The 12739-nt window shown below is 26.0% G+C and overlaps 5 protein-coding genes across 5 annotated transcripts; 2 read left to right on the top strand and 3 right to left on the bottom strand.

The window, feature by feature from the left end:
* Positions 1-219: 219 nt before the first annotated feature.
* SRAE_2000236700 (Sphingomyelin synthase-like domain-containing protein) lies at positions 220-1359 on the bottom strand (the record flags this gene model as incomplete). Its single annotated transcript, XM_024653428.1, has 4 exons — positions 220-295; positions 352-446; positions 498-1160; positions 1204-1359. 4 exons carry the CDS (start codon positions 1357-1359, stop codon positions 220-222), a joined length of 990 nt encoding a protein of 329 aa, XP_024506906.1.
* A 1478-nt stretch (positions 1360-2837) lies between these two features.
* SRAE_2000236600 (Hypothetical protein) lies at positions 2838-4421 on the top strand (the record flags this gene model as incomplete). Its single annotated transcript, XM_024653427.1, has 3 exons — positions 2838-2892; positions 3095-3115; positions 3166-4421. The coding sequence occupies 3 exons, from the start codon at positions 2838-2840 to the stop codon at positions 4419-4421; spliced, it is 1332 nt and encodes a 443-aa protein (XP_024506905.1).
* Positions 4422-4450: 29 nt separating this feature from the next.
* SRAE_2000236500 (No mechanoreceptor potential B) lies at positions 4451-7012 on the bottom strand (the record flags this gene model as incomplete). The annotated part of the gene is made up of 2 exons (XM_024653426.1): positions 4451-6892; positions 6941-7012. 2 exons carry the CDS (start codon positions 7010-7012, stop codon positions 4451-4453), a joined length of 2514 nt encoding a protein of 837 aa, XP_024506904.1.
* Positions 7013-7254: 242 nt separating this feature from the next.
* On the top strand, positions 7255-9390 carry SRAE_2000236400 (BcDNA.GH04978; the record flags this gene model as incomplete). Its single annotated transcript, XM_024653425.1, has 3 exons — positions 7255-7426; positions 7469-8498; positions 8544-9390. 3 exons carry the CDS (start codon positions 7255-7257, stop codon positions 9388-9390), a joined length of 2049 nt encoding a protein of 682 aa, XP_024506903.1.
* A 489-nt stretch (positions 9391-9879) lies between these two features.
* SRAE_2000236300 (DNA replication licensing factor MCM7) lies at positions 9880-12078 on the bottom strand (the record flags this gene model as incomplete). The annotated part of the gene is made up of 1 exon (XM_024653424.1): positions 9880-12078. The coding sequence occupies one exon, from the start codon at positions 12076-12078 to the stop codon at positions 9880-9882; it is 2199 nt and encodes a 732-aa protein (XP_024506902.1).
* Between the last annotated feature and the right edge of the window lie 661 nt (positions 12079-12739).

The raw sequence follows: 12739 nt of genomic DNA, 5'->3' as shown, positions 1-12739 counted from the left end.
AAAAATATCTAATTTGTTTATCATTTTTAAGCAAAATATAAATAAAAAAAATGTATAAAAGTACTTAATATTCTTTACAGTCAATTTTATTTTATTTTTTTTTTTATAAAACATAAATATATGTTACACGTGATTAATTGTAAAAAAACCAAGGCAAGCTTTAAGTTTGATACCAGGTAATTATAGAGATTTTCTATTAACATTTGAGACCATCATAAATTATGAATGTAGAGGTAACTCTGCATTATTATTTCTAAAAAGAATTTTTTTGACATGAAAAATTGGATTGTCAAATCTATAATAAAAAAAAACAACAATAATATATATTTAAAATATTTATTGTTAACTTACTCGTCAGGAATGTTAGTATGAATGTTATTTTCCATTATTCTGCAAATAAATAACCAGCCATATTTTTGAAGATGATTATCACGGGATTTGACATTCTATAACAGAAAAAAATTTTTTTTAATATTTGTTTTAATATAAAAAATTACCCGTAAATAAGGATTTGCAGCAAATGTATGATACTCCCAAAATATTCTTGTTGTTAACCAATAACTTATCGCAACATCAATTGTATAATGTCCTCTAGAAATAAGAAGAAATGCAATACCAGTAAATGCTATTGCCCATGTTATTATGTGAATATATTTCCATCTTTTTGGTGAATATTCATTAATAAATAAAGTTGAGATTACCAATATAACTGTATGTCCAGAGTATATATAATCACCACATAAATTTAAATTACCATTTACTTGAAGACCAGCTCCAAAAAATACCCTTACTGCTCTCCTTAAAACACCACTTATTGTTCTGTTATTATCAGTAAATCTAGGAGCACATGGGTAATTTGGATCAGCATTAGGTAATGTTGTAATTAAAAGTGTAAACATTCTTCCCATATATAACATTGCAGCAATAATAAAAAGTCTTCGTAATAAGATCCATCGAAATTTATGTAAAATACAAATAATTAATGCTGACAATGATAATGAAACCATTATAAATTCATTATAGTATAATAAATTTGGTGTATACGGTGTCAATGAAAAACTTATATCAGGAAGAGGTTTTGAAGTGGGACGAAAATCATGTATATAAGATAAAATCACCGTATTCCCAAAAGCACTTAAGCCACATAACACAATAGCAATCTAAAAAATTTTTTATACAAATAAAATACTTAAGTTAACTTACTAATGTTTTACATTTTTCAGAAGGTAATTTATTATTTTCTCTTATAAATGAGCTAGTAGAATTATCATCTTCTTCTATTTGTATTGAAGTACCAATAGAAGCGGTTGAAACCAAAGAATGTGTGATTTCTTCCGCTTCTGACAATAAGTTTGCCATATCAAGACTTATATATATATATCAAATTATTTGAAAAACTAAAATTTATTTTGAAATAATTTTATATTTATCAAAATATATACACATTTAGGTACGTATATAGTATTTTAATGATTATAAAACATTTATATTTTAAATGTAGAAAACGATAAAACAAACAAAGTAAAAAAAAAATGATAAGGATAAATATTTGCTATTTTACAATCCGATTAATATATTAACAGAGTGATAATTAGGTTCACTGAAATTATATTAAAACTAAAAAAAAAAGTTTAAAATAGTATAAAAACATAATATTACAACAACATTAAATAATTGTTATAATAAAAAAAATAATCAAAAAAAAAATTTTTTTTAAATAAATACTTATCGTTAAATGAACGATAAATCATAATAATAATAATATTACTTTTCTTATCAATATTTTGAAAAATAAATGTTTTAACTAAAACTTTTTAATATTTTAATAACCTTCTATATATAAACGTTATAAATACATCAATATAATAAATATAAAGAGGAAAATGAACAGAGTTTATGTATTACACCATGATTAAAAAATATTATTAAACTAAAAGCATGAATATAACTATTTTCTTATATAAATTACTTAAAAAACTAGTTACAACTATATTCTAATTTTTCTCGTAAGTGAAAATATGTAAAATTCCATTCACTACATATTATCAATCGAATTGATGATCATAAAACAAAATTAATTGCTCAATTTAATTGAATCAATTATATAATTAATAAATTAAATTCTCAAGAACATAAAAAAAATATATATATATACTAAAATATAAACTATTTGGAAACACTAAAAACAATAAATAATTTTTTATACAAAAAAATTTGCTTTAAAATAGAATAATATTATAATTAAAAAATATTTATTTTATTTATATTTTAAAATACGTAAAAGGTGATAGTATCACTAAAAAGACATAATTATCTAGTTCAATGACTCTTTTACTAAATAATTACAATAGTTTTAGACTACCTATCTATTATAATAATTATACTGTAATGACAAAGTTGTTAAAATGATTGAATATTTTCAAAATAAATGATAAATTTATAAATATAATTAATCATGATATACACAATTTTATTGTATATAAATATTATGGCATATGATAAATAAAATATTATAACTTACTTAAATATATATATATATATATATATAAATATATATATATAAATTTGTTAAAAAAAATTTCACACAAAAACAGAAATTGGACTAAAAATTTATTTCTGTTCTTGGAAAAGAGTTAACTGTTTGAATAAAATGGAATATGGTTGTTACAACATTACAAATTATCCTTTTTTTTTTGTTTTTTTAGTAAACAAACAAAATATTTCCTTATTTAATTTTATTAGCAATAAAATATATTTATTTTATTTATAGAATTGTATCTATTTGATCTATATTACATATAAAAAAAAATTTTTTTTTTCTCTGTTAGTATTTTAAAATGAATCAAGATATATTAATCAATGCAGACGGCACCATTGATTGGAGTGAGGGAGGTAATATTGAAATAATACATAATAACAATGGAAAGAAGTTATTTTATCGGAAAGATCTATTTTTCAAAAATAGACTAAAAACAAAGACACGTGATAAAAATTATTTTGAGACGTTGACGAAGAATGTTGAGGGAATAAATGAAAAAAATAATGCAGACATACAATTATCATGTATTGGGAATGTAAGAAAAATATTTTATAGAAACAATAACAACCATAAAAGGTTAAATTTACGATATAATATTTATAATAGAATTGTGAATAATGTTTCAGTTTATCTAAATTTGTCTGATATAATAGTTATATCAAAAAATTATGATCAAAATTATTTAAGAGAATTACAAGAAACTAGAATTAATTCTGAGGTTAATGTATTTACTAGTAATGAATATAATCAACTTCATTTAGCAGTTAGTTCATATGGTGAAATTTTAGCAAGTATAATAAACTTTGATGAAATATTAGAAGATATGAATAGTGTAGAAGAAGGGGTATCTTTTTATAGGAAAAGGTTAATAAGAATATGTAATATTACACTATCTGGTTTGGAAAGAATTATTGAAGATGGTGAAATTAATAAACGATCTACATATGCTGCATTTTTTGGAATATTTTATAAAAATAACTTTTTTGTTAATATAACATTTGATAATAATATGTTTGATAGTCAAAAAATAAAAAAAGAAGGGTTATTTCAGGAAGGAGAGGTTGACATTATATCTTTACAATTACAAATTCATTTTTCTTTCACCCTTAATTTTAAATTTACAAGTAATTGGGAAAATTCAAAGAAAGGAGTAAATATGTTAAGACCTATTGAAAATGGGGTATTATTTAATACAACAGACTGCTTGATCTTATTTATATTCTCCAATAATCATGATATTTATAACAATTTATATTGTAATAAACAAAATTCAATTTCAAAATATAGAAAATATCAACAGTGGTTGATGTCAATAGACTATTTAGATTTTGAACTTAAGACACTACATGATGGTTGTGAAATTTCATCATTCAAAATAAAATGTCTTAAATCATGTTGTAATGTGAAAAATAATGAAAATAAAAATATTATTTGTGAAGAGAAGGTGGTATATGTTAAAAATTTATTAATCGATTTAATAGATATAATTTATCGGAAGAAAAAAAAATCTGGTACATTTTATAATTTAGATGATTTTCAAATGGATTTGATAAATATTTGTGAAAAGAAAAAAAGTATTGCTTTTAAAATTACAGTTTTATATAGAGTATTGATAAATAATAATGAATTGACATATAATGTAATAGAATTCCATGCAATATTTAATTTTAATTTAATGTTAATTAAATCGACCTTGTTATCTTGTGTCAAAATTTCAAACCATCAAGCTCAAGAAAGCAAATTTTGGTATGGTAAAAAGAACAACTCAGAAACATATCATAAAACACCAGAAGCGCATATTTTTGATAATAGTGAACAATTAAATGGTGAAAGTAAAAATTTACTAATTCCATTTTATAAAAATATTATTCTTGCAATGTAATTTATTGATTTAAAAAAATTTTTTTTTAATTAATCTGGTAATAAATTATCATCAATATCATCATTTTCAAACATCTCATTCATTGATTGTTGTATATGGTGTCCAGTTTTTGGTCGAGATGCTTGAGGACCTATTGGATCATTATATTTAAAATCTAATTCATCTAATTTTTTTGTACTAGCCATATAAGGTTCTTCATTTTCTAGTAAAGATTTAGCAGATGATTGTCTTTGAGATCTACTAGAGGGTACTCTTAATGTTCCATCTTTTTTTGTACCTGTTGATGAACTGTCGTGACTTGAAGCAGAACTAAGAATACGTTTACCTTGACTAGAAATATTTTCTCTTTGTTCTCTTAATAATTTTATTTTTTCAATTTTTTCTAACTTTTCAAAATAAATTTTAGCTTCTGCCATTCCTAAATCAGAACATATTCTTACTAAAAATTTTAAACATTCAATGTTTTCAGGAAATTTTTTATGAATTTCTTTATATAAACTTAATGCTTTTTGATAATTTCCACTTCTCCTTTCACATGATGCCATCATTAATTGCCATTTTATATTATTTGGTTCAATGACAGCAGCCTTTTCAAAATAACTTACAGCTTTTTCAGCAAATTGAGCATCTATATAATATGCACCTAACCATTCAATGACTTTTATATTTGATGGAAAAAGTCTAAAACTATCATAGAAACATTGAAATGCTTGTGATCGATCACCTTCAATATCATATAATCTTCCTAACTTATTTAATATTTCTGGATCAGTTGGAGCAAGACTATTTGCCTGTGAATATAACTCTATTGCTTGTTCATTATTTTCAATTTTTTCATATATTCCAGCTAATTGTGTTATAACTTGAACATTATTTGCAAGCATATGGTTAAGTTTATAATAGCATTCTAACGCTTTTTGAAAATCATTTGTTTGTTGATAAACAAGACCCATGTTAAACAAAGCCTGTACACGTGATGGTTCAACATTTAATGATTCTCGATAATATTGTAATGCATTAGTATAGTCATTTTTTGCAAAATAAATGTTTCCTCGACTGACAAAAGCATTTGAATTGTAACGGTCAAAAGATAATGATTGATCTGCATAAGTTTCAGCTTCAGCAATATCAGTAGATGATCCTTTTATTAAAGAGAGCATTGCAAGATTATTTGCTGCAGAACTGGCAACTTTACTTTCTTTTGTATTAAAAACTAAAAATGCATCTGTAGCTGCTGAAATTTCACCTCTTTTCAATAATTCAACTGCTTTATTCATTTCTAATTCAGTAGCTAATGGTGCATATACACTTTGTTTTATTGCCTCAACACACCATGCATATCCTTCTGTAAATGTTGCTGCAATTGCAGGAGATATGATCTTTGCAGCTGTCAATATTGTATTTTCTGCCATTTGCTTTCTTTTTCTTTCCCATTGTTTTAAATCATCATTATTAATTATTTGTGCAGCAAGAACATCAGTTTCAAAATTTTTTGTTACCTCATCATCTATCATTGTAGGAATATCAATTAACTTTTGAAAAGATTCTTTCATTTTATCAGCATCATCTAAACAGTATGCTGTTAGAATAAGATTTAATGCAGTTGAATAGTCTCCTCCTTCATCAACAGCATATTCAAAAGTTGCCAATGCATCATAATATTTTCCAAGTTTTATTAATGAAACACCAATATTATTTAATAATTTTATTTTAACACTATTTTCTAAATTATTTACTTGATCCAAACCCATTCTATAGTATTTTAATGCTTTAACATAATCTTTTTTTCTAAAATAAATGTTACCAATATTAATTTTTAATTTTCCAGCATTTGTAAAAACTCTATTATTTTTAACAATAACAAGATATGTATTTAATGCTTCATTTAACATTCCATTAGCATTATATTGTTCTGCAAGATTAAACAATACAGTAAAAGTTAAATCTACATTGACAGCTGGATCATTAGTATTACCATTATTATAATTACTAGAAGAAGATGATGAAGAGGACTGTTCACGTAACTTTACAACAGCTCGTTCTTTTCTTCCAGCTTCTTTAGCTTTTTCTAATGATAATTTAAAATTATTATTATGATATGCCATAATACTTTCCTTTAATAATTGGTTTACTTGTCTTTCAATTTTTTTACATTTATCTTCCAAAGTTTCTTCAATAATTGTTTCTTTGGTAAAAGGATTTTGAACAGATTCAAAATTATTCTTACGTCCCATTGAAGTATAACCGGCAGCTTTAATTGCTGTCATTGGACGATTAGATGTTTCTCCACCACGTGATATTAATGAACTACGCATTCGAGAAGCTGTCTGAAGATTTGCTTCTATTCTATTACTATTTTTTGATGTTCCCATTCTATTAGTAGTCATTTGCCTTGCCATTCCCGTTATTGGTCTTCTTCCATGAGATGATTTTGCTAGTACCTGTTGAAAATTACGATCTCCAAACATATTCTATAATAATTTTAAAAATAATCTAAACAAAAAATAATTAAAACTTACTTCAACATCATAAGCATGTTCATAATCATTAAATCCTTCATAATCATCATCATCATCATCATGTAAATTCATTTTGTAAAATATATATTTACATTAACAATTTGATATAAATAAACATTAACTAACTTTCATTTTCAATTACCATGGTTACCAAATTTAAAGAATTATTAAAATAAATTTTTTTCCTTTTTAAAATAGGTAATCTTAAACAGAAGAAATCTCTGGCATTTGGAAAAAAGTTTATATCAGTAAGAGTTTTACAAACAGTTCATGATTTTTTTAATAGTACTCAGTTGTAGTGGGGTTTGAAAGTTATGGGGAAATATAGAGATGGAAGTGTTTCTGAAGATGGTGAAATAATTTCTTCCTCAGAGGATGAGAAAAGGTGGAAAAGACGTAAACATGAAAGAAGTGATAGGCGTTGTAGAGATAAATCTAGCAAAAGAGACAGACATTTAAAGAAATCAAGATATAGCAGTAAAGATTGTATGTTTTCCTTCTTGAATTTTATTTATTATCTTATTTTAGATAGAGATGAAAAAAGACGATCTAGAGAAAGGAGTATTGATAAATATAGACATAGAAGAGATAGTAGGAGTCCAAAGAAACATTATGAACGTTCATCAAAAGATGATTTTAAAGAGTCACGACATAGAAAAAAAGATCGACATAAACATGATTCTGAAAAAAGTAAAAAACATAGGAGTCGTTCTAAAGAAAGGAAAAGACCAAGAAGCCCAGAAAAAAATAATATAAAAGATGAAAATTTCCCTAAAAGCAAAGGAAATGATTTTGTACCAATTGATTGGGTAGATGAAAAATCAGAAGATGAAGATGCAGAAGTTCAAAAAAGGCGTGAAAGAAGACGAAAAATAATGGAAGGATTAATAAGTGAAAAAATAAATGATTGTAAATCAACAGAAAATGTTAAAATTGAAAATCAAAAACAATTACAAATAGAAAATGATATTTTAAAAGCACAACCAATATCAGATGATGATGACGAGGAACTTAAAAAAAATAATTTAAATGCTTCAGGTGCACAACCAATTTCAAATTCTTCTACTGAAACTGAGTCTAAAGAAGATAATGGTATAGATCTCCCAACACAAGAAGATGGAAATACATCATCAAAAGATTTTTTTGTTCAATTAAAAGAAAAAATAGATCATATAAAAAAAAATTCAGAAGATAAAGTTGATAGTGATGTAATAATGAAATTAGCAGAAGAAGAAAAGAAACAGGAATTACCTATACATGTTGAGGAGGAAAAACCAACAACTGTATCATTTGATATGTTTGCAGATGATCTTTCTGATAGTGTACTAGAAAAACCTTCTTTTACTATAGCAACAAGTTCAAATAATCCTAATTTAAAAGATAATTATGATGATACTGAAGGTTATTATCGTGTTCGAATTGGTGAGACAATATTAAAAAAATATCATGTTATTGGATATACAGGAGCTGGTGTTTTTGGAAATGTTGTAAGAGCAAGGGATGTTAAACAAAATAATATGTTAATTGCTATAAAAATTATTAGAAACAATGATTTAATGTAAGTTTTTTTTTTTTAATTTGTATACATAATAAAATTTTTAAGGTTAAAAGCTGGTAAAAAAGAATTGGAAATTTTAAATAAATTAAATGAAGCAGATCCTCAAGATAAATATCATTGTTTGCGATTGTTAACTTCATTTTCACATCATAATCATTTATGCTTAGTAATGGAAAACTTGAGCATGAATCTTCGAGAATTATTAAAAAAATATGGTAGTAATGTTGGTATACATATTAGTGCTGTTAGAGCATATGCACAACAACTTTTTTCTGCACTAGGATTATTAACAAAATGTTCTATTTTACATGCTGACATAAAACCGGACAACATTTTAGTTGATGAATCAAAAATAAAATTAAAACTTTGTGATTTTGGTTCAGCTCTTCATATTGCTGATGCTGAAGTTGCACCTTTATTAGTATCTCGTTTTTATCGCGCTCCTGAAATTATGATGGGACTACCATATGATTATGGTATTGATATGTGGAGTGTTGCTACAACTTTATATGAAATTTATACAGGCAAAACAATGTTTAAAGGATGTCAAAATAATGAAATGCTTAAAGTTATATTTGAATTAAAAGGAAAATATTCAAATAAATTAATAAGAAAAGCAAAATTTAAAGATGAACATTTTGATAGTAATTGTAATTTTGTATATCATGGAAGTGATAAAATGACATTAGATAAAAATAGCTTTTGTACATCTGTAAAAATTTCAAGAAATTTAGAAGAAGAACTTCGTGGGAATCAAATTTTAGATAAGGCAAATTACCAACAAATGCTAAAATTTAAAAGTTTGTTAGAGGAAATGACAGTGCTAGATACAACTAAAAGAATCACTTGTATAAAGGCTCTCCAACATGCGTTTATTGTTGAAAAAATATAAAAAGTTTTTGTTAAATCTTGTCTTTCATTTCCAATTAATTATTATTTTTCCTCATTCATATTTATAAAACAAGTAATTCGGAAAATCTATTAACAGAATTTTTTTATAAAATTTTTAACTCAAAAAATGATTTATCTTATTTTTTTTGTACAAAATTTAATAAATCTAATTTTGAAGTTATTCATGTATTGATAATTATATCAAATTACTTTAACTTTTTATTGTTTTTAAAATATTAAATTATAAATTATTTGTGTGTATCTTTGTTTTTGTTTCTGATTTTACAAGTGATCTTGTTTGAGTAAAGGTTATATTATTAAAACAGGTGATTACAAAAAAAGTCATTTAATATAGTTAAAGCCACTTTACATAATAAAATTATTTTTATAATCATATTTATCATTAAATATATTTGTTTAAAAAAATTACGCATTGAAATTATACAAGAATTTATTTTTACTTAAATAAAAATGGTAAAAACATACATAGTTAAAATACATGAATTTTTTTACTTTCATCCATGAAAAGAACACCCTGCTTCGAAAAATGTTTTATTGCTTCATCAACATCTTTCTCCCTAATACCTTTGTTCTTAGATTTACCAACAACTTCACTCAATGAAACTGCCATATCAGCAACTGAAGAATTTTTAATATCTCTTATAATTTCAAATACGTTGTCCCAAACATGTTCATAACGGTTAACTCCTCTGATGTCATCTGGATGCAATGATGATTTAGAAACATCCATAAGTCTAATAGCTTCTTCAATATCAGCCATAGTTACCTCATCAGCTAATCGTACACGTGCAACAGCTGTAGCCATTCTGATTACACCCAGTAGAACACGAGGTGAAGTGTAGGTAGAATCATTGGATATACGTGCGTGTTTACGGAGATCAACATACATATCAACTAGTCTTTTACTAAGATTTGGAGAAACTGTAGGATTTTTCTTTTTACATATAGCAATGTATTTCCTCATGAAACTCATCGACAAAGGAACTCTTCCATCTTGTTCTGGTTGCTTTTCATTCATGTGAACAAAAGTAATATGTGAAGCAAGACGTTTATCATTTTCTCTTGATGGTTTATCCTGAATAAGCCATAAAATATCAAATCTTGAAAGTAAAGCAGCAGGAAGTTGAAGATTTTCTTCTATACTACGTTTTGGATTAAACCTTCCATATGCTGGATTAGCAGCTGCAATAATTGATGTTCTAGCATTTAATGTTGTTAAGATTCCAGCTTTTGCAATAGAAATAGTTTGCTGTTCCATTACTTCATGAATAGCTGTACGATCACCTTCAAGCATCTTATCAAATTCATCAATACAACAAATTCCTCCATCAGCTAATACAAGAGCACCACCTTCCAATGTCATTTCTCCAGTAATTGGGTCTTTAATAACAGCCGCCGTTAAACCAACTCCTGAAGAACCACGACCTGTTGTATAAGCAGATCTAACTGCAAGACGATCAACATAACCAAGAAGTTGAGACTTAGCAACACCTGGATCTCCCATAAGTATAACATTGATGTTTCCTCTAATCTTCATTCCTGCTGCATTTTTATCAACACCTCCAACAAGAGCTAAAAGTAATGATTTCTTTACATCAATATGACCATAAATTTCAGGAGCAATTGAATATGCTAACTGATCATAAATGTCAGGCTTACTTGCAAGTTCTAACTCTTCTTCTGTAAATTTACTATTTTCATCATCAACTGTGTCATCAGTATTTAACTTTTCTAAATCTGTTGCTTGCAAGAAAGTGTCAGTTACCAAACTGCCAGTATGTCTTTCACCCTGTCCACTCATAATAGGCAGTAAAGTTCCACTTACTCTAACTGAATCTCCAGGCACAACTTCACGGCATTGTTCTCCAAATAGGTTAATGGTCATAGATCTTGGAATACTTCCAATAGGTACTTGATTAGATGATTCTTGAATTCTAATTTCCTGGAATTTAGTAAATTTACTACCTCTAATTTGCATTGTCAATCTTCCGGCTCCACGGGATTCTTGACATTCTCTACTTGGACATTCAATAGCAGGTTGGAAGGATGGACCTTTAACTGTTTGATATGTTTCACAACCACAAGTGTCACATGAATATGTTAGAACAGATGTTAATGGGCGAACATCAGTTGCACGAATAACTATTCCAGTGACTGTTATAAGTTTTCCGATGTACTTTGATTTAACATTACGAACAGCAAATGGTTTATCGCTAGATGGTGTTTTAATTGCAATATCATATCTTCTTAACAACTCTGGAGGAAACTTTCTCTTACTATCTTGAAGAGGCATATTTTCATCTTGTAATGTTTTTATATGTCTTTCTTCACGTATTCTTTGAATTAAATAGGCATCAAGAGCATCTTTTGCTTCTGGAAGTTCGTTTCCGCGTTTTTCATTTATCAATTCATCTATAACTTCATTTGTTATACGTTGAAACCTTACCGAATTATTCGAAAATTTATCAACCAAATCAGGATTTGTTTCATTTAAGTCATCTAATGCAAGATAAAATACATTACTACTACGACTAGCTAATTTTGAAATTTGTTCATCATAAACAAAATGCTTTTTTTTACCACCAGTACCATCACTAACTTCTTCATAAAACGATTTGAAAAAATCACGGAGAACATTTTTAATTTGAGGAATGTCAAGAGTAGTCATTTTTGTTAATAATAATAATAATAAAAACAGAATAACAAAGAATAATGAAAAGGAATTTATGTAAATAAATGCTTTATAGTATATAGTTATTCCAAACGCGCGAAAATTTAGTAAACTATAAAAAATATCCCGCCTTAATAAAGGTCGTTAAAAGTGGTAATAATGCAATTCGTGTGTAAGAATAAAAAAAACTGCGGCTGTAGTGGTAATATTTTTACCAGATACACTTGTAAACTGATAGTAGTGTGATTTTTGTTGATAAAAGGAATGGTTTTTTTTATACTTATCAAACTAAAAAAGAAATTGGAATTAGTATTATAAGACTAATTGTGAGGATAAATAGTCCTTCTTTTGATAAATCTTTCACTGTTTTGTGAGTTGCCACAAAAGTCATTAAATTTTAAAGACTTTGAAATTCTTTTGTGAAATAGATGAATGAAAAATAATTCTACTTTTAACAGAATTAGTATGGTGATTTTATAATGTATGTAATCTTGAAAAATTCCCATTATCTTTGATATCCTCAATTATCATTGTGAACATTGTATTCCTGAATCTTATTTCTATTCGATTGTAATTCATACTTTCCACTTTTATAACGAGGCGCGGCCGTTGATGCTATTTGACAAATTTTAAGTTATAATCAAATGTTTTGCCTAGA

Source organism: Strongyloides ratti (genome assembly GCF_001040885.1).
Source record: "Strongyloides ratti genome assembly S_ratti_ED321, chromosome : 2".
NCBI lineage: Eukaryota > Metazoa > Nematoda > Chromadorea > Rhabditida > Strongyloididae > Strongyloides > Strongyloides ratti.
Note: the sequence above shows the minus strand (reverse complement) of the source record. Positions and strands in the feature narration are given on the sequence as shown.